Genomic DNA, 21,740 nt, shown 5'->3' with positions numbered 1-21,740 from the left:
ATAAAACAGAGAAGGCAGAGTGCCACCGAAGTGTTCTGATGGGTCCTGGGATTTGGACGCAGTAGAACCAGGAGGTGGGGGGAGATGGGATGACTCCGCAGAGGGCTGGAGCGCGGATGGCAGACGGCGGTGGGGGGTGGGGGCAGCTGCTTCATTTGGGGGAGAGGAGGACCACGGACACTCCTCTCAGGCCTGTGTGCCAACCAGCCCTGGGGGATCTGCAGATCCTAGAAGCCAGACCAAATCGGGGACTGTCAGGGGTGCTGAGGAAAGGCTGGGGAAACAGCGCGTTTACAGTGAAAGGACCACAGATGGAGAAGATGTAAACGTGCAGCTGTGGCTCTGGATAAAGAGGTTTCCAACACGACGGACGCCGTCGTGAAGGCCGGTCCCCGAGGCAGATGCGACCCCCGGCAGGACTGGCCCTGACACGCACGTGCCTGCGTCAGTCATGAACGTGCGTTATTTAAATGAGTCTGTAGCACAGAAAGGCTTCACGGCCTCAGTAAGTCCAGATTAGCTCTGAGGAAAACCTAAACTCACACAGATGGGTGCAGGCCAGTGAGAAGCAAGTTCATCGTTTTTTCAAGCGTGCACTGTACTTGGCGAGTTTTCACAGTGGTTATTTCAGACAAACTGCTCTAATAAAGAGACAGGAATTATTGTCACAGAATAACAACTGTTAAGCCACAAATTTAACATATTTAACTGAGCTTGAGAACACGGTGTCCTCTGAAGTTATTTAAACTGTCTCTGAAGTACTGCTGACACTATCCATTTGCCTGGGAGACGCTTTTTCACGATTAATTGAGATCTCAACTGTCTTCATCTCTCTTCTGCATAGTCGTAACTTTCCGAGTAACAGAGGCCAAACTGACCGAGACTTTATTATGCTAATGTAACTGATATTACGGCCTGCCATCTTAAAGAATGTTTTTAACTTGGCCCTTTAGATTTAAAACCTGGCTGTAAAACAAACAGTAAAACCAAAACAAGTCGGACTCCTTCTAAAGTGCCTCTGGGTGGTGTGCCGCTGGCGGGGAGTGGGTGTCGCCGTGGACCCCACTCTCAGATTTCCTGGGGCACATTGTGTTGTGGCAGATGGTTTGTCTACCTACCTTAGAACTATGCAAAAAGCTAACCTGCTTTTTTTTTTTTTTACCATTTGTGCATGTACTTCTGTTTCACCAACCCCAGCTTCCTGCTGTCTGTCTAGTCGAGGCTAACTGCATTCTCACTGTTTCTACCACCGCGGTTTCTACCACTGCGGTCCCCAACACGCACAAGCCTCTATCCCCCCTCTGCCATAAGAGCCCCATGTCTACCAAAGTGGGAGCCAGCAGGCCCCTCATCCAGTGAGACTGTGTGGCCTACGTCCCTGAGATACGTCGTGTCTTTTCCACTTCTCCATCTTTTCTCACCTTTTTGTGAGGTCTTTCCCGGCCCCGATCCCCAACTCAGCGACACCCTTTCCCCCACAGATGACCCTGTACCCTGTCCTCTCAAGGCCCATGTGGGTGCTCACGAGTGGACGCAGGTGAGTCATGGGAAATGCCATCATGCTGGGCGCGCCCAGCTCTGCGTGGTCCCGGCGCGAAACTGACAGTGGGGCCCCTCGCCCAAACATGACCAAGAAGAGATCACAAAACTGTTTTCAAAAACGTCCTGATGGAGACAGTGGACGGTTAAACCAGTGCAGCCACCCAGCCACTGCCAACCACAGGCTTCTGCAAACACAGCCGAGCCGCCCTGAGAAGGGAACCTGCCATCTTCTCGGACAAGAAGCAAATGCATGGGACAGAGACAGACCTGCAGACATGGTGACAGGCTACGGTTACAGGGGAAAGGGGGTGGGAGGGGATACATCTGGGAGTTTGAGATTTGCAAATGTTAGCCACTATGTATAAAAATAGATTTTAAAAAAAGTTTCTTCTGTATAGCACAGGGGACTGTATTCAATATCTTGTAATAACCTTTAATGAAAGAGAACAAGAAAACGAATCTATGTGTGTACATGCCTGACTGGCACATTGTGCCATGCACCAGAGATTGACACACTGTAACTGACTGTACTTCAATAAAAATTCGTTTTTAAATTTAAAAAAGAAAAAAAAAAGCAGCAAATGGGTAGATGAGTTGCACAGGAATCTCAGAACGTCCTGTCCCTGGTGGCTCCAGGGGAGGGCAGCCCCTCAGACACATGCGTCTCCGTTTTTAGACCAGATGGGTCACTGCAGCTGAGAGGTGGCTTCGTCGGGGGAGAGGGGCCAGCAATGCGGTGGCCTCGATGGCCACTTCCCCGGAACAGGAGCTTCAACTCGACCTGGCGGTGATGGCCGTCACCATCAGGATGGACACCTGGCAGGCCTGTGATCCCACGGTTACCACCGCTGGTGTGACCCGGGGGGCAAGAGTGAGAGAATTCGACGTGCCGCCTGCCAGCTGCGAGCAAAGTGCTTCTATTAATTAGGGTCGTGAACGCTCCCTTGGAAGAATGTGGAAAAAAAAACCCCTCTGCACTTCCCTGCCCCCTTCTCTTGCCCCTTTACCTAATCCTGAAGGTCTTCCTGAGTTTGCACCTCTCAGCCCCAGCAGGGCCCTGACGCCCGGGAAGTGCCCCCACCCCGTGCCTCCAGCCACCTCAGAAAAGAACCTCCACGCTCGCTTTCCATCCAGCGGTCAAGGTTTTAATAAACGGAAAAAGGGCCCGGCACCTTCTCGTAAGTAACGTAAAACGCTCAGTCGACCTTCATTGTCCTTCCCTCCGCCCACGCCTCCTTGCCTTTATTTGCCCTCATTTCATGGGGGATGAGTAATTCCCACAGTTTCCTCCCAGCCTTCTCCAGTTTCTCCTCATCCCCTTAAAATGTTCTAGTAAAACCTCACCGGCTCCTGCCAAGTGCGGTGCGTGGTCAGGCTTTAGTTCTGGCCTCAGAGACGCTTGCTGCAACGTCCTAGTGTCTTACCGGCTCTTTCTTAAAGCGACACTCAGTGCCGAGCAGAGGTCTGTTCCACACACACCCGCTGCATCTGTTCAGACTTTTCCCAGTTCCCGCGACACGTCTGCGAGGCAGAGCCACAGCTCAGGACGGCCCTGCAGAACGTCGCACGCCCCCCTGGGGCCCCCCGGCCCCCTCTTCCTGGGGTTCCTGTCTTACGAAGTCTTGAGCATGGAAATGACATGGCGCTTTTAACTGAGTTTTATTCACAGCATCCTTTCCTCAATAAAGCTGGGTTTAATGGTCTGTTTCTTTCCCATGCTTTCTATACAATGAAATTTTCTTCTCTGGGATTAGTAATCTTATTTAGGTACAAGTTTAATTTCACATTTAATCATCATGCTCACTGGTCAAGAAATAAAATAATGGAGCCCGGGTCGCTCTCCGAAGCATCGCTGCTCAGAATGGCCTCCTCCACATCTGGAATCCAGCCCAGATGCTGACCCTGAACAAGCACCGATCTTCAGCAGCAAAGTCATCCGACTGCTCTTAAAAGCAAAGCACTCTCTTTCAAACCCTCTCCTGCGCAAAGCACACCTGTGCCCGCCTCCACGCCGCTTCACCCGGGCGCAGCCCTGGGGAGGCGGGTGCCAGGGAGCCTCTCCGAGCCGGGACTGAGGAGAGGCCAGCCCTGGAGAGGAGACCTCCCCGGGCGGAGCACGTGCGGTGTGTCCGCAGGGGTGGAGAACCCCACGTCTGTTCCCGGCTCCGCTAAAATTGAGACGGTCTGTGAGGTTGGGTCTTGGCCGGACACTGAAATCTCAGAAGCTGGCGTTTTTAACCCGTAAAGTACCGACACCTCACGTTGTCTCTGAAAGAGCCTGAAGGCCCAGCCCGCGTGAGGGGAAAGCAAAGCCTGGCCTCTGAGTGCCACGGCGTCCCCTGCACAGACTTCAGGGGCGGGGTCTCGTCACCTCTGGGAAAACACCTTAAGCCACCCTGAGGGCAGGTAGGGGTCGTTCTTTGCCGCCTCGGAAAATCATAGTTAATTTCGACAGCAAGCAGAAGGGTGCTGGGATCGCACAAGAGCAGCTCAGGGGCGCTCTTCAGGGTTTCTAGTGATTCCAGGGTCCCGTGGTGCCTGCGACCCCTGGGCCCCCAGAAAAGAGACTTTCCTCGCTGTTGACTTCAGAAGCTCAGTGTGGTGGCCTCACCCCCCAAGGGCCTTTGAGGGAGGGGCCTTCTCTCTGCTGACGACGGCGAGGACCACGGAGCTGCCGGGGACGCTGTGAGGCAGGGCTGTTTAACCAGAATGAATGTGCTCCCCAGATTTGGGCGCCAGCACTGAGGAGCTTGGGGGCCAGTGGGGGACGAAGCAGTGAAGTGAGGCGCACGCTTTCAAGTCTGCCAGAAAACCCGAGACCCTGTTCATCGCTCACCGCCGCCCCCTTGCGGGTGCTGGCGGGGCTTCAGAGTGTCAGTGTTGGGTCCCCCAAAGCCCCGGGGAGACACCAGAGCTTCCCCCAAACTGATGGAGGAAAGACAGGGTAGGAGAAGGGAGTGAGATTTCTCCCTGTCGACACACCTGCTCTCAGGCCTCTTTCCGTCCGTTAGTGAGAGCAGGAAAAATCTGCCCGAAGCCCTGCACAGGATGTAAATAAACATCTGGCAGTGAACAGACCCCTTAAAAATGTGAATGGTGTGTGAGGGTGTTGTCAGCTTGGCTTGGAAAATAAAGGCCCCGTGTGGGCTGAAACTTAGGAAAGCTGCTTAAAATGCAAACCATGCCTTTTAAGAAGAAAGTGCACTAGACTTTGGGTGACTTCAGTGTCCGCCCACCAGCACGGTGCTGGGTTGCTCTGCAAGCTGTTCTGCCCTCCCTGCAAGAACAGCCTCCTCGGTCCAGGAGTTATTTTCAGACCTCCTTGTTCTTCCCTAATAAGGATAATTATCTCCAAAAAGGCAGAGTGATGAAGTGGTCCTGAACGGCACACTCCCAAGCATCTACAATTGCAAAACAAACTGACCTTTACAGCATTGCACAAAACAGCCCATGTGCCTGAGGACGCCAGCTTCGTCTAAGGATGAGTGGCGGTCACCTCCCGGCCCTCCCCTTCCAGCGGGCGGGCGCTTTTCCACAGCCCCCGCGCGGCCCAGTCTCCCTGCCGTGCTGGATGCTCCTTCTTCAAGCGGTAAACTGACTCCCAAACAAACCAGCACTGATGCCACGACGTGTTTCTCAATATCGCACATCAGCCTCTCCCGGAAGGTGAATGCCCGCTCCAGACTTCAGTCCAGTCCCAGCCCGGGCTCCCTGTGCTGGATTCCAGCACAAAGCAGCTTCCTTCCCACCAGCGCGGCCCCCGGGGCAGCCCAGAGGGGCTGCCTCTGCCATAGCACCTCTGATGGATGAGGAGCAGGGCTTGAATGGCACTCCTATGTGCAAAAACCACACGCAGCTTGATTTAGAAGTAATGCAGTTTGGGATTATCAAAAAACAAAAATTGAGAGTCTTGGACCTCAGAGACAAAGAACAGGTTGTTTGGTGTTTGTGCAGCATGGTTCAGATCAGCTAAAAAGAGCAAACAGGCATGGAGGCTTTCCAGGCACCAAGCAGTTGCTAAATCCATTCTTTCCTGTTAGAAAAAATATTGTCCACCAGTGTTAAAACCTGACTTCAGAGGCAAGAGACGCTGGATGGGCACTGGGGTGTCCCAGGGATGGTCTAGCCGCCTCCGCCTTTGCTCATAAGCAGGGAAACGGCTTTACATTGTGGAACGGGAAACCCCTTTCATCAGCGGCAGCGCTAACGATGCAAGGACCACAAAGTGTCTCTAAACAGGAATTTACCCAGATTTTGTCTAAGACCAAGGTCCCACACACGCTCTAAAGCAAGGCCATTAGAGAATGATTTTCATGGTCGTTGAGGCTTTGGCTAAATAAATATACACAATCCGGGGGCATTTAAAGGAGAAAAAAAAGGATCGAAATAAAACAAAATAGCAAGTAGCTTTGACGCATCGTACGGATGCCACCGAATCCACCACGTGCTGCAGGAATCCTGTCTCTAAACTCCCCTGTTTCATCAGGTGAACCTCATGGCCGAACACTGAGGGGTCAGCGGCGGTGCACGGCGCAGACCACGCCGACTCCTTCAGCCCCATGTAAACTCCTGGAAGACGTGGGTCCAGGCAAGGCCTTAGGGTTAACTGTCGAAGTGATCATTTCTGTTGGACCATAAACCACTTACGGGTTTTTTGATGGAGGAGACCATCCTGAAGACACTTCTGTGTGGGTACTTTTAATAATCATAAGACTGAACTCACTGCCTCTGTGAATTTAAAATAGTTCTTTGCGGTTAAATTCACTTGACATCCTTCCTTGATCCAAAATGTACAAGAAAGCTCAGAGAGGTGGCCGGCGCACCCGAGCAGCCCCCCGCGCCACTCACCCTGGAGCTGGCGACCCTTGTACAGATCCCGTGTCCTGGCCGGATGGGCCCTGGCCGTATTGTCGCACTTCGGCTGCTCGTACCTGCGGGGAGGGAGGGAAGAGAGAAGAGTGGGTGTCTCCTCCGGGTTGTCCCATCCTCGGCCCCAGGCACCTGGGGCACCAGGCATCACAGGACACCGCTTGGGAGGTACGACCTCTGGTGACCTTTGCGACAATTAAATGTCGCCTTCCCGGCCTGTAGGAAGAAAAAAGCTACACACAGCCCTCCCTCCCCACCTCGTTCCTGAAGCACCTCGCACAGCAGCCATGCCCAGGACGGGGACGGGTGCGGCGCGGGGTGGGGCGGGGGCTGAGGAGGGCCGCGGGGGGGCCTCCCCCCACCTCGGGAGGGCGTGCGAGTCGGGGAGGCCCTCAGCATTCCAGACGGACATGTCGCTCAGTCTAACCCACGAGGCTAACTCATGAAGGCTGTCTCTGTGTTAAAACAAAGAGAGAGGGCTGGGCGCCGGCCCCACAGAGCCCACGAGGACGAGGTGCAGCCCTGACGCCGGGCGGGCAGGGCCTGTGCGGGCTGCTGGTGGCTGCACGGCAGGGACTCCAGAACCGGTGACGACTCCCGACCAGTCTGCCTGCGGGGTTCCAACCCCAGCCCAGGCGAACAGCCTGGGGCAGCCCCAGCCTGGCCCCCTTCACGGTGCTTTACATAAGCCCCTTGGGTCTGGGCGCTGGGTGTGGGTGACACGGGGAAACCCACGTCGACACGGGGAAACCCACGTCACCCCGAGGACGGCCCCGTCTCGTGGGGACACCGACCACCCAATCGGGTGCGTGGCGGCTGTGAGAACCTGCCTCCCAGGGCAACAGACGTGGTCTCAGGGGTCCAGAAAGATTCTGCGAAAATGCGGGCGACACATCAGAGCCAGCGAGGGCGGGGCGCGGGGCGTGGCACTGGGGGGGACTCTGGGGTCCGAGGCCGCCAACTCTCAGCAGGTGAACAAGGTTCCTTCGACGCCTCACCCTCCCCTGCTGCCCTGGTGCCCTGCTCGCGCGCTGAGAGAGGGGTGGGAGAGCGTGTTTACTTCAGAGGGATCACTTCTGAGCCTTACACTTTTCATTATTTCTTCTTTTCTCACCATAGAAATGAAAGAATGGGATTTCTCACCCCAGGAATGCTTCCCCGGGCCCCTCCACTGGCTAGAGGGTCGGGTCCAGCCGGGCTGGAACCAGCCGGGTCACCACCAGCTCCTCCGGCCCCTCACTCCCTCAGTAGCCGCTTTGATACCAGAGAACTTAACACCCCACTCACGCAAACTTAATATGTCTTTTCAAAGTGTTGTTTTTGAAATGAAAGCGTCTCGGACACAATCCGGCCAACAGTTAAGCGCTCATGTTTTATCCAAAGCCATTAACTTGTACTCTTGAGATGCAGTGTGGTTCAGTGCAGATGGCAGTGGAACCATGGTCACCGGGATGAGATCGGCAGGTAAAGGGACCCGTTCTCCCACCCGGGTCTCCTCTCCCACCTGGGGCTGCACAGGTGGCTGGGAGCCGACAGCCCACCGAGGGAGCTGGCTGAGGGGCAGCCCTGTGCTCACCGGTGCGGACGTGCACTAAATTCGGGGCGCCCGGGCACCTGCTCACGACCCACAGACCTCATTTCAGACTCTGGGTCAGCGTCCGTGGGCCACAAGTGACACCTTCACAGACGACTGCCCGGGAAAAGTGAGCTGTGAAAGCACAAGCAAAGGGCCCAGCTTCTGACCGAGCAGGCAGAACCAGGACGGGACTCCCAGGGACACGGGCGGCCCCAGACACTCTCGGGGACACCTCGTCTGTGACAACGTCGGAGCACGGCTCGGGGAAGCCCGGGTGCCCTGCCGTGTTGGGAAGTCGAGCTGCTGCTGTGAACTCCGTGCAGGGTCCTGCAGAGGCTCGGGTCGACACCGGTGTCCTCCGCGTGGGGACGGGAGGCCACGTCACTGCCAGCCCATTCTGAACATTCGACCTTGGAGCAGCCTGGAGGCAGCCCCACGGCACGGCCCCTCTGGGTTTGCTCCCAACCTGGGCTGGAGATGCCTTAAGAGTCCAGCACTGCCGCTGATTTGAGAACGCACGATTACACGACACCGCGTGCCCCTTGAGAGGAGCACTGAGAGATGCCCACACCTGGCAGGGACAGCGAGCTCGAGAAGCAGAACCGACGCCTTTGAAGCCTCGAGTGAAACAGCTGAGGCTGTGCTGACGCCATCCGCAGTCTTTTCAGCCGTGTTTATTCTAACATATTTGTACAAGAAAAAGCAGTGAACATCCCTTGATGGTCTGGTTGCCCATCAGATAGCAGACCCCTTGCCAGGCAGAAATTCGATTTCGTGCTCACATGGCCAGTGAGACACACGGGCCCTGCAGGCAGGCAGCGGGCCCTCAGCCTGCAGACTGGCGGCAGGTGGGCAAACCCTCATCGGCCGTCAAGAAAGGGGGAGAGAGCTCCCCATGCCGGGCCTAACACAGCCGCTGGCAGTCAGCCTGAGCCACGCTTAACCCGATAGCTCCCCCGGTGCTCCCCGCTGTTAATCGCGACCAGGCTGGCTCCGGCCCCTCTCCTCCCTGATCCTACACCCTCCACGCTTGGCCTGGGCCCCCGCCTGCACGGCATGCGGACCCCTCCAGCACCAGGAGGTCCAATTCATGATCATCCCCTCTCGAAACTCTGTGCTGGGGCCACTCTCTGCCTGTCTGTGCCCTGTCCTTGGCACAGGTTCATAACACAACTTGTGCTTTTGAGTCATCTTGCATGGGGACACAAGGAAAGGGAACCGGCTTACAGTGCTTAGCGTGAAATTTTATATTTGTGGCTTCTTCCTGGTCTCAGGTTTCTAAATTATTCTTCCCCATCAGAAGATATAAATATAGAGAGTGACTGGGGGAAAAAACTTGAAACCATCTACTCAAATATAGATCAAAACTATGAAGTGTCTCCTAGAAACTGCTTATTCCAGAAAATCACAAGGAAACAGCATTTATGTAACTGGGTATTGAAACTGTAACGCAGACGACCTTCGGCGACATCTCCACCTGACCGCAGAACCAGGAGACATCCGGGCAGGTGAGGCCGACCTGCGGCTCAGCAGGCCCCCCTAATGTGGATGATTCTGACGATTTCCTAGCATCCAGGTCTCCCTGGAGATCACTCGGATCAGTTCCATTTCTCTTGCCAGTGACGGGTTAGCCCTGGTCGTAGGACCCAATTATGGCTAATGACCCCTGAATAGCATCTGCAAGGGGGCTTCCTGAGAGAGAGACGGAGGGGCTGTGTGTCCTCTGAGCATGCGGTGTGTGGATGAGACGCCGGATGCCTGAAGCCATCTTGTGACCATGAGGGGAGTCCGTCCAAGGGCAAAGACAACAGAGCAAGGATGTCAGAGGAAAGATTTGGAGATTCTGTGTCTTCAGTGACATCTCCAAGTCACAGTATCAACTGCAAGGGCGCGTCCCCATCTCTGCGGCTCTCCTTCAGACAGCACAGCCCTTCACGGCTAAAGCCCGCCTGCCAACGCACCGGAACTGAAACGGAGCACTTCCTAGTAACCGGCACATCCCGCCTTCTGGCCCAGACTGAACTCGACCTGGCTCTGGGGCCGCACTGTGCAAGGGGGGGCACGTTCGCCCCCTCTGTCTGGACGCCCCCATCCCACAGACGTCACTGGCTCGCTGCCCCGCCTCGTCAGGACTGGACCCCGACGTCCATGTCAGGAAGTGCACCGACCGTTCCGTTCAAGTCGCACCCCCGCTCTCCCCGCCCTCGTTCTCATCTGCTTTCCTCCAGGGCTTTGTCATCCACTCGTCCTTGGCTATCGTTTCGTTCCTTCCGTCGGAACGTAGGCCCCCCGGCGCTGCAGACCTCTGTGCATTTCGCTCCTGCGCCTCCCCGGCCCTGGAACTGGGGCCGCACCATCGAGGGAAGTCAGATGTTTCCTGAGTAAGACGTGAGCGGTCAGGTGCCAGGGCGTGGGGCATTCAGAGCTACTAGGAGATGGCATCAATTCTGTCATTCAAACAACCTGCTCTGTATGGCCCCGGGCGTCAAGGGGGTGGCCGGGTCCAAGCCTGGGAGCTCAGCGGTGGGGCCCCCGTGGCCCTCCCCGCACCGGTGGTGGGCCTGGCCAGAGGTGACATTCTGGCCAAGTGGAGTGAGGGGAGGTCCACCAAGGGTCCACGGGGAAGGCTTTTCTTGCCGTCAAAAAAGCCAAATTATGTTGTCATGGCTGCGTGAGCTTCTGGCGCCAGGAGAGGAATGGGGCGCGGAGTGAGCTGGTGATGAGAGAGGCAGGGCAGGGAGAAGGAAGTAGCTCATTAAAACCACCCCCTCAACTGCTGAGAGATGCGAACGATTCTCCAGGGACCCTGGGAGTTGGTCACCTGGAGGCTGGGTGGGTGTGGGGACCGTGGTGGCCGCAATGGACGGCAATCCTGCGGGTCAACATGCTGTTTCCCCAACATCCCCAAACAGGACTGGACCCCGACGTCAGCGTTTCTGTCCCCAAACCCAGCATGGAGCCCGGACAGGACCCCTTCTCTGCCCGCCCTGCGTGCCTCTCAGTCCTGACAGCGTCAGGGTGCGGACAGTCAGCCTCGGTGAAGAAGGAGCAGGGGGGAGAGACGCACGTGGGGGCCTGGGGGCCTCCCCCCAGGTCTGATTTAACGCCCTTTCTTGAAACTCGGAGAGGAGGGGTCACTTCCTCCCGTCGGGAAAATGAGACCCCGGGACTCTGCTCCCTGGCAGGAACGCCCAGAAGGTCTGGGCAGAGTGGAATCAGGGCGGGGGAGGGAGGAGGGCGTCTTCTGTTTCTTGTCCGGCTGTAATATAGAAATGCTCACAAGCTCCGCGGGATCGACGCGGTGCGCTCTACCTCATCCCTTCAGAGCCAGCGAGGAGTCGGGGTCTGACAGCCCAGGACGCACCTTGGCCGGCGCTGAGACCGAGTCTGGGGGACGCCCCAACCGTCCTAGAAGCGGAGTCTGGGGGAGCCTGTGGTCCCCACTCCCAGAGCAGGGCCCCTTAAACCAGCCAGACGGGGCTCCAGGTGTGCTGGACTTCAGGTGGAAACGCCGGCTGGCTTCCTGTCCTCCGGCTCCCGAATCCACCTGGGTGTGTTTCTCCCTTCTACGCGCGTCATGGTCGCACTTGAGAAACTGGGTAAAATCTAGAACGCGTCACAGTGCTCGCGCCTAGGTGAAACCAGTGCCTCGATCTGATCACACTTGAGAGAGAACATTTTCCTATATTGGTAAACGGTTTTTACACAAATTTATGAAAAACCAAAGGGCAACTCATGTAACAAAGAGCCGCAAAACCATCCTCACTCGCGTTCACTCGACTTCCAGGAACGGACGGCAGGTGCTCCCCTGGGGCTGCCCTGAGACCGCGTGCTTTGCTGGAACTCACACAAAACGCGAGTGAGCAGGGAGGCTCGTGTTTCAGGCCCTTGAAGGCCTGCTGCTCCTCCTGACTCTGGGCTGTCCTCCTTTTTAAGTGGTGATTTCAGGGCACACACAGCTTTGGCTGTGAACGGAGAGCCGTTCTGGGCGACCGGTTCTTGTGGAACGTGGGCCTCCCTTTGCCAAAACTGGGGTCAAGAGAAGCTGCTGTTGGCATGGGACACATTCCGAGCGTCACCCCACTATCAGCTCCGGATGATGTCAGAGACTCGGTGCCCCCAGCTCCCCGGCCCCCGCCATCAAGACCACAGGCACCCCACCCAGAGAAGTGGGGTGAGGCCTGGGCGCAGGGATGCCGAGGGGCTCTGCCTTTCCGGGTTTCGCCACGCCTCTCCCGGCCCCACTGAGAGCGGCTTTACCTGGTGGACGTGCCGGGGATGGGGCGTCCAGTGTCCACCAGGACGCACCAGCAGTAGCCGGTGGAGGGGTGGCACTGCACCGGCTTGTAGAGGCCACCGTGGGCGCACTCGGGGATGACCACATTGTCATTCTTCGGCTGCCTGGCTTCCTCCAAGGCCGACTGCTGCTCCTGGTCACACGAGGATGCTGCAGGGAGAAGGAGACAAGGGTGAGCCCGCGGCTGAGACCAGTCCACACAGAGCCTGGGGAGGGACGGGACACAGGGAGGGCCCCCCAGGAGGGGCAGGGCGGGAGGGCTCTCACGGATCAGAGTGACGGTCACCGTGGACATGTCCACAAGTGGACCTAATGCCCTGTGGACTGAGGCCACAGGTGGGACCCAGACCCCAGGGACGGCCACAGTCCTCTGCTCTGGGTCCCAAGGTGGGGTCGCAGTCAGCAGATACGGGGTCTAGTCCCACTGAGCCCTGCTGGGCCCTCTGGCCACAGCCCCGACCTGCTGTCCATCAACCACACGCCCCCATCAGGGTCCGGGGAGCACAGCCACCCTCCCGCCTTCACCTCCGCCAGGTCTGGTGAGGTTAAGTGTGGAAGCGACCAGTCCAGACGTCTCAGCTGCAGTGTCTCTGAAACAGGCCATGTGCCTGGAAATCACTCAAGAAGAGGACGTCTTACTGAGAGCCGCGTCCAGGCGAGGAGCTACGCGAGTTCTCAGCTCATTCCCACGACGACAAAATAGTCACTTTGAAAAATTCCGGCACCCAGTACTTCAATGTCTGAAGGCTTCTGTCTTTTTATGTTAATAAACTCAGTCTCTTTCTCGTGTTTAGACACGATCTAACAGATCCATCTTCCACCCTGAATGGACTGAGGATGCCTTAGAATGTGTGGGTTTAGACAGACACACGCACTTAGACACACCCAGACACAGACACGCAGACAGACAGACAGACAGACGTGCGGGGCTCCCTCCCGGGCGAGCTCTAGGAGACGGCGGGCGGCTAACTGCTGAAACGCCAGGTGAAAAGCTGCCCTAGAATTCTCTGGGAAAGCAGAACAGAGACGCAGAAGAACGTTAGCTGAGGGCACGATGCACATCAGCCCCCGGCGGCTTCTGCCTTTCAGTTAAATGTTCGCACAACTTTTGACAGCAGGGAGGTCACGCACAGCAAGGTGACCCCCGTCCGGGATTTCAAGTGCAAAGTCGGCTGGTGCAGAAATGGACCCTGGGCGTCGATGCGCTGACCCCCCAACCCCACTCGTGGGCGCCCATGGCCTCGGGCCACATGTGACTCCCACCATCCGACTCACGTCGATTTAAATCTGAAGCCACCCTGGGGTGTCACACGCCTCAACCTCATCTCACGGGAAGCAGGGCTCTGACCTCGGGGCGGAGGAAGCTGGCACCACCTGCACGAAGCCTCACAGGTGAGTCCGCTCTACACAGTGATCCGCAGAAGCTAGTGAATTTGAGTCAGATAAAATAAACTGTGCAGAACACTTTACCCTTCACTAGACATCCACGTGAGGCTTCAAGTACCATCCAGAAAACACTCGGTAGAGAGTATTCCGAACGTTCCTGCTCTAAATCCTTCCAGCCTAAATGCATGCCATTAAAAATTCATACCAGCAAGTTAAACCTCCTCCCCACTCGTGCTAAAAAATCCCAAATGCGGGCGCTTGCGTTTAGTTCGTCCTTGACGTGGCACAGGGTCTCTCTGGGCGTGGCCTCCGACCCTCGGCTTAGAGTCACCTCGAAGGAACACCCTGCTCACCCTGGGACCAGGAGGCTCGGAGGTCAAGCTTCCACCCGCCAGTCCACGGAGCCCTGAGTCTCGGGGACGGAAGGGCCAGCGGCAGGACCGGGCCGCCCTCTCGCCCCCGGAGGCGCTGCGGGGGCTCAGCCCGGTGGTCGGGGGGCAGATCCCGGCTGAGACACAGCTGCCCTTGACCCCACACGTTCCAGAGCAGGCCCTCCCTCACCTGAGCTGTCTTTGGGGTCAAAAAATCACATTCTTTCACTTTCACATTTCTCCTTAAAAAGGGAAAGAAAGCAACAAATACATTGGGCGAATCTATTTTAAGTAAAATCTTTAGAGTTATTTTCTGCTTAGAAAGTAGTTTTGTTTGGAAACTAACTACAGTTTACAGGGGTTTTATGACTAAACGTGACACCAGACAGGTGGGAAGACCGGGGACCTGGGAAGGCGTGTGCTTCTGTGTCGCGGCTGCCAGGCCAGAGGCGAGGTGGCACTCGGAGTAGGACGCCCGGCTCAGGGGGCGACGCGGGTGGTGTGGCAAAGACTGAAGGAGGCTCGGTGGGCGGTGCGGCCCAGGGACCCTGCTTCATGAACTTGACTTCCAGGTTCATTGTTTTTCCAGCACTAAAAGAACGCCTGGAACGTAACAGGCACTCAGCACATTTGTTTTGCAACAGTAACTCGTGCTTATGATGTTAAGAGCTGGAAGACCACCTGGATTTTACTTCTCTGGTAACTCCATTTGCAACGTGAGGATAATCAACCCGCTTAATGACGTGACCGGCCGTCTACGGGCCGCATCGCCAGCCGCCGCTCTCGGCGGGCCGGGCGTGGCTGCCCCCACGCACGCGCGGGAAGAGCGCAGAAGGAAGCCCGCCCGCGGCTCCCCGCTCCCGGGGGAGGCGCTCACTCCCCTCTGTGGCCCCCAGGCCGGCCTCGGCCTCCTAAGACGGGCGCGGAAGGTGGAGCCACCCTGCCCTGTGCCCGGATCGACCTTTGGTAGGATCGTTCGAATCTGACCGTCACGCCACTTTGTGTAATGACAGAGACGGGGGAGCGGTGGCCCCTGGGCCCAGGCTCGCGCCCCTGTCCCAGGCAGTGCCCGGCTCCCGCCACGGCGATGGCAGACCGCCAGGTGCGGGCCCAGCAGGTCCCCTCTCCGACGGCATGAGGTCCGTGAGCCTCTGGACCCAGGAGCCCACGCAGGGCCCCGAGCTGTCTGAATGGCCGTCCGCTCTCAGAGGCAAGCACGTAATTCCAAGAAATTCCCTGTGGCTTGAATTATCCAGAAGTAGATTTTTGATTTTTGGTGGGGTTTTTTTTTCTTTTTTTTTTTGATTTGTTTGGTCTGTAAGTTAAGAACGTTAAATGGCCAAGTTATGATTCTACAAGCGTCCAGCGTCAAGATGGGGCATTTGGTTTCCATCAGTGGCGAGTATGCTCTGGGAACGTGGGCGGGGTGGCGCTCCGGGAGCTCACGGGACAAGCACGGAGGGGGTTCTAACCCAAATCCACCCCAATACACAGAAATAGTTAACGGCCGCTGCATTGTTACAACGGCAGCACTCAACTTCGTGAAAATTTCACACTGACTGTCCCCTGTCGGTTGTACATTGCTTTAAACTCTACATTCAGTCGGCAAATAGAGAGGCAAATAAACCCACTCCTCACGCATCTTAAAGAGGCATCTGCTCCAACTGCAACATCGAAACCGGCATGGCACGGAAATGACAGGGACGCCGCTCTCTCTGAAGTGACCAACACGTCACCGTAGGTCACGGGAAGAAACGGAGGGGGAGGGGGCGGAGCTCCAGCCAGCCCCGGCTGTTTGAAAGCCCCCAAGCCGCGCGTCTGTTCCCACCCGAGTCCCAGACGCAGGGGGACCGGCTGCAGCCCTCCTGGAAAGCACACTGCTCCCTTGCCTGTTCTCTTGGCCCCTTTTCAGCTTTATTAGTGAACAGAATTTATGGTGTGACTGTCTGGGCACAAAATGCCTCACACTCGCTCCAAGGACATACTGTAGCTACAGAAGTGGGTCTGGAAAATTCTCGAAATGTCCCTTCTGAGGGTTTTACGTCATGTTTGAAAGCTCATCATAAGCAAAGTAGGATCGATTAAGTCCACCCACCCTTAACATTTGCTTGGAGGGCTATAAAATGTGGAAGCGTCATTGCCAAGCAGGAAGAAATTCCGTGGTTTGTTTATATAAACATCCTGGCTGAAGTGAGAACTGCTAACTCACATGATTGTATTTGGTAAACCTGGCCCCATGTGGGACATCCAGTTTCTCTTATTGGAAAAATGCAGTTACATTTGACAGTAAGTAAGGGCCACTCTGAAGGAAGCAGATCTCCTTTAGACAAACTCACAATGGCCCCGAGAATAGACAAAGGGCCGTCTGATGTGTCCCTCTGAAGGTCACCCTCCCTCCCGAGACAGCCCAGCCCCCGGAAGAGACCACCCATTTCTGCCCCATCCCTGGGGCCATCGGGGTCAAGGAAAGAGGTGACTCCTGGAGCGGGAACCTCCCCAGCACAGACGCCCCGGGCTCTGTGGAGGACGTCCATCGCACCTGTAAACAGAGAAGAACAGTGAGCGAAGGACATGAGCCGGCCGATGTCCCCACGACACTGGATGCGTCCCATCACCGAGACACAGGCAAACAGGGCTCCAGGACGAAGCCCAGGGAGACAAGTCTCAACCACATTTTAGAAAAATGTCAGTGAGGTCTCGTGATGCGGTAGAAAAGGGTGCAGGGAAAGGGGCTTTTCAATGAAAGTAAAAGCATGGAGGACCCAAGCAACAATGGTGGGGCCAGGAAAGCGGGAGGAGGGGACCAGAGAGGGACTGGGGAAGGCCAGGGCACGGCCGGCTGAAGGCCAGGCGAGCGTGGGTGGGAGCAGAGACACCTGCGGCCGGCGGACCCAGTAGGGTCACACAGGGGAGCGAAGGCAGAGCTGCACGATCGTCATCTTAGCAAAAGCTGGTTTTGACTCTTTGCCAAAGGAGCATTCATCGATGGACAAAAAGGAAAGTTTGGGATTCTGGAAAGAATTCAGCAGGAAAATAGAGCAACTGATGCTCACAAAATTCACATGAAAAACGTCCACTTTAATACATTAGATGAAAATGTTTGTTTTCTTTCCTATTCAGGAGGGTTTTAACTACGTAGTTTGTGTTGAGGAGTTAACGTGAGAAGGAAGGAGGACTGAAAAAGACGAGTGAATGGAGGGCTTGTGCTATGAGTGGCCGGGGAATAAGCCACTGAGTTTCTCCAAGAAAAACCACCCAGAGAATCTCCGCTTGGAAGGACACTGGGGGAAAAGGAGAAGCTGGGAGATTATTGAGAACTGATGATTGGGTTGAATACAGATTTTTTTCCTAGTGGAAGAGGACTGAACATAGTTTGAGATGAAAGGAAAGAGAAAAGCCTTTGCCATAAATGAGGTTCCTGTGTCTGGAGAAGCGGGAAGGGGACAGACAACTCCTGGGCCGTCATCACAGACGGGGCGGCTATGTGAGGCGGCGTCCCTCGGAGGAGAAAGGCAAGTTCTGGGCCAGGAGTCAGACGCTGGGTTGTTCCCTGTCCGTGGATCACCAGTCTGACGACTCTACGAGGCTCTCATCTCACAGACTCAGTGTCCTCTTCCCTGCCTGGCCCCCCGCCGCGCAGGCTCACTGGGCGAACGAAATAGCGCACACAAAGCCGCAGGGCCCTCGGCGAGTTCAAAGGATGATCCCCACTGAGCAGAAGTGTAACCCGGCCCATTAGGCACAGACGGAAAGGTCCTACAGAGAAAACCCAGTCATAACCCTAAAGAGTTCTTCACGGACACTCAGCATCACAAATGCGGGTTCCTCTAAGACCACACAGCCAGCACCAGGAGGGGAGACAGCAGGGTCTTCTGTAACCTGCAGATTCGCTAAGGCTCAGGCTTACGCTGCACTGTCCTCATCACCCGGCCCATCGAGCCAAGAGACGACCAAGGCTCGAGTGACAGACAAGGAGGAACTTAGGTCAGGATTCCAGCTACAAGTTCTCTGTTTCGGGGTCTGGCAGTCGAGGTGTCTGGTCAGTTTCTCACAATTACACATGTAACTTGTGCCACCAAACCTCAAAACTCCTTACAGAAGAGCAGCCTCCCACTCAGCATATTAACCCCTCGGCCCCCAGGCCACCGGCTTGACCGCAGCCTGGATGGCTCTCCCGCCTCGGCTTACCCAGTCCGCCTGCTGGCACCGAGCCCACCGGGAACGCGCTGACTCCCGACGTAGCTACGGTGGCTGCACTGTGCTTTCTTCCACGGCCAGCTCGCCGCAGGCTTTCCTAGGCCCAAGCAGCGCGTCTGCGCCCTCTCGCTCCACGACCTGGGGGAGACTCGTGGCTCGGAGACCCCAGAGCTGTGAGCGACCTCTGAGAAGTGATCAGCACTTGGGAGGCAGTCTGCCTCTGTGTTTTTCCATTAACATGTGAGACTGCAAACACGAGTACAGTTCCAGCCTGCTTCCGTCAACGTTACCTGCCACAATCATGCAACGACTGTGTTTCTAGAAAGTCACCTCTGGAGACTCGTAGCGTGTCCGTTAGAATATTGGCCTGTTTCCCACACTGGCAGATCTGGGCGACTTACAAGGTGCCTGACAGTTGGTTCAAATAATCTGACCGCCAGAGTGTCTGCCAGACATTTAGGCACTGGAAGGAGAAGGCCCGTACGCAGTGACCTCGCTGAACGGAAGACACCTGATCTTAGTGTGATCACGCCAGGGGCAGTTTACGGGGAGCAGCCGTGAACCACATCCGTTCTCAGACGACAGACTTCAGACGGGGCCGTGCTTCGGGAGGACACAGGCTACTCCCACCAGCTTTGCCGCCAGCCCTCCTTCTGGAGGACTTCCCACCGACACCTAGGGCGGTGCTGTTCTCTTTCCGACAGGAATGAAATCTTGAGAAGCTTTTTTAAAAAACGAAAAATGCTCAAAACTGTCTGCGTGCCCATCCCCACGCCCCTGGCTGTGGATACAGCACTCGGCCGCCCGCAGCCCCTCGGGCCCTACTCGCTCCCTCGTGGGCCCCGCCCTTGGGGGCCCCGCACCATCTGCGAGGACTGCCCCCGAGCCCTGCGCGCGCGCTCCCCGCTGCAGCGGACGGTGGCGCCGCGCCGTTACCTGCTAAGACATCCTGTGTCCCCTTCCTCACGCAGTCTGCTCTGCGAACAGTCTTCTCTCCCGGACAGACCTTGTTTTTAAAGACGTGCGGAACATTGCGATTTCCCAGCAGCCACCCCTGACAAACTCCCCAGAAATTACTGCAGGTGTGGACAGCATGCCCTGACGTGCTGACAACGCTGGACCATCACACACACAGCCACTCACGCCTAACTCACCGCTTTCTGTTTACTCTCATCTCGCTGTTCATTTCCAGGTTGAGTCACGAAGAAGCAACTCAGCAAATTTAGTTTTCAAAGTCAAAGCGTTTTGATGGAATCCTCTGGTAAACACGGTGGATGGCGTGGTACGAAATGGGCACGGCGAGCCCAGGCTCAGGCCAGCCCCCCTCCACCCTGGCTTCAGGGAGGCCATGGAAATGGAGAAACCCGTTTGCCAAACAGACTCACCCCATCTCACTGCCCCTGAGGTGGGCAAGACAAGTGTGTTGAGAGAGAAGGATAGTGTCTTGCAAATTTGAAGGGCAACTTAAAATACTAGAAAAGATACTCATAACACTTTTGGACGCTGTCATAACAGCATGCCTTAGAAGCACATGCTTTCAGTGACAGTCACACTGTTTGGTTCTAGACGAAGAAAAATTAGGTTCATTTTTTTTATTAAGGTGAGCTACTTCATTAATTAAGTGGCCAAGCTCTCAGAAAACTAGGATTGAAGGAAGCCTTCTCTATCTGCTAAAAATGTATTTACATGAAATCTGCGGTACCCCCCCGCGCTCACTGATACAAGACTGAGTGCCTCCACCCTAAGACTAGAAAGAACCTCACGCCTTCCACGCGCCAGTACACCGGAGGCCCTGGCGGGCGCCAAACAGGCAAGAGAAAGAACAGTATGAAGACTGGAAAGAAAACTGTAAACTGTCTTTAATTACACACGACAGGAGTGTGCACGTGAAAGGAACTGAAGCATCTACAGAAAAAAACTGCTAGGAATAATAAGCAAATGCAGCAAGGGCTCGAGATAGTCAGTATGCGAACCACCTGAATTCCTATGGACCAGCAGTGACGACCGGAGGACAACAGTTTTAAATGGCGTTCACGGTGCCATCAAAACCACACAATACCTAGGAATGCATTTATGAAAGGACCTGCAGGATGTGGAAACCTGAAAGGCATTACTGAGAAAAATTAAAGGGACTCTACCGAAGCAGAGAGGAATAAACTAATGTCAAAAAGTTAATTCTCCCCAGATTCACCTACGGATTCAAAATAATTCCTGTCAAAATCCCAGGAAGCTTCTTTGTAGAAATTGACATTTTAGTTCTCAAATGTACGTGGAAATACGAAAGACCTAAAATATCCAAATCACTCTTCCAAGACAACGAAGTTGGTGGACTACTGTCACGTTACTTGAAAAATAATTATAAAGCTGCCTATTGAGACAGTGTGTTGTTGGAATGAGGGTAGTTAAATAGATCGATGGGAAAGAATAAACAGTTCATAAACAGACACAAAAACACATGCTCAGTTGGTATTTAAGGCGCCCACGCAAGTCGGTGGAAGGGACCGTCTTCTCGCTGATGATTCCAGAACCGTGGGCTCGCTGCGTGCAATTCTTAAAGCCTTCCTCAAACCGTACACACACCTTTGAAATGAACTAAGAGACCTAAACAAAAAGCTAGAAGTATGAAGCCTGGGAAGGAAATACAATGGACTACCTTTGTGACGTCGGCTTAGAGAAGGATTTTTAGGGCAGACACAGGAAGTCCTAGTCACAAAAGAAACTTCGGTAAATGGGACACTACCAATACATTTTAAAACTTACATGTGCCGAGAGGCACCGTGAAGGAAGCGAAAAGACAAGCCCAGAGGCAGAGAAGACGTCCCTGAGGCGCACGCCCGACAGAGATGCAGGCTGTGTCAGCAGCCCAGCAGCCCCACGCAAGTGACAGCGATCTACGTAAATGGGCCAAAGAGGGGGACAGACAACTCAGAACGAAAGGCGTACGACTGAACGACACGCACATGACAGAACCGCTGGGCCTCCCTGTCACCAGGGAAACGCAGCGTGGACCCCAGGAGATGTCGCAGGCTGGTGGGAGGGGCCCTGGTGAGACACGCCCAGGCGCCGGTGACGCTGGAACCTGGGGCTCGCCTGTGTTCCTCACACGACTGTACGATGTACCTGGAAGCGTTAACCCCAGAGTAATTAAGACACGTCCACAAAACCCCGGGGGCAGACTGCACCTGGCAGCTTTACGTATAACAGCCTCAGCCCGGAAACAACTAAATACCCAGCAGCTGGGAGACGCACAGGTGGGGTACAGACGTACAATACAGCATCGTGCACACAGAGTCACTGCGTAACAAGTGTGGCCGACCGGGCGGATCCTGAAGCCATTCTAATGCGTAGGAAAGGCAGAAACCAGGAGTCATTCCATTTAGACAAAACTCTAGCCTGGGGAAAAGTAAGGCAAGTGGTGCAGATCCCAGCAGCGGCGCCCTCCGAGAAGATCCCGCCGGGGAGCAGCTGGGAGAGCATCCCTGGGGCGCGGCTGCCCGTCCCG

General features: G+C 55.6%; 1 protein-coding gene across 2 annotated transcripts in view; it reads right to left on the bottom strand.

Moving 5' to 3' along the window:
* Nucleotides 1-21,740, bottom strand: part of SMOC2 (SPARC related modular calcium binding 2) — a 142,832-nt gene that overhangs the window by 29,558 nt on the left and 91,534 nt on the right. For both annotated transcript variants that reach the window (XM_032485385.1, XM_032485386.1), the window contains exons 8-9: nucleotides 12,248-12,434; nucleotides 6,391-6,473 (exon numbers count right to left, since the gene is read on the bottom strand). In XM_032485385.1, coding sequence (XP_032341276.1) covers nucleotides 6,391-6,473; nucleotides 12,248-12,434 — 270 coding nt within the window. The remainder of the gene's footprint in view (nucleotides 1-6,390; nucleotides 6,474-12,247; nucleotides 12,435-21,740) is intronic.

The sequence above is a fragment of the Camelus ferus genome, chromosome 8, assembly GCF_009834535.1.
Source record: "Camelus ferus isolate YT-003-E chromosome 8, BCGSAC_Cfer_1.0, whole genome shotgun sequence".
NCBI classification, from domain to species: domain Eukaryota; kingdom Metazoa; phylum Chordata; class Mammalia; order Artiodactyla; family Camelidae; genus Camelus; species Camelus ferus.
This window is presented reverse-complemented; position numbering and strand designations above follow the sequence as displayed.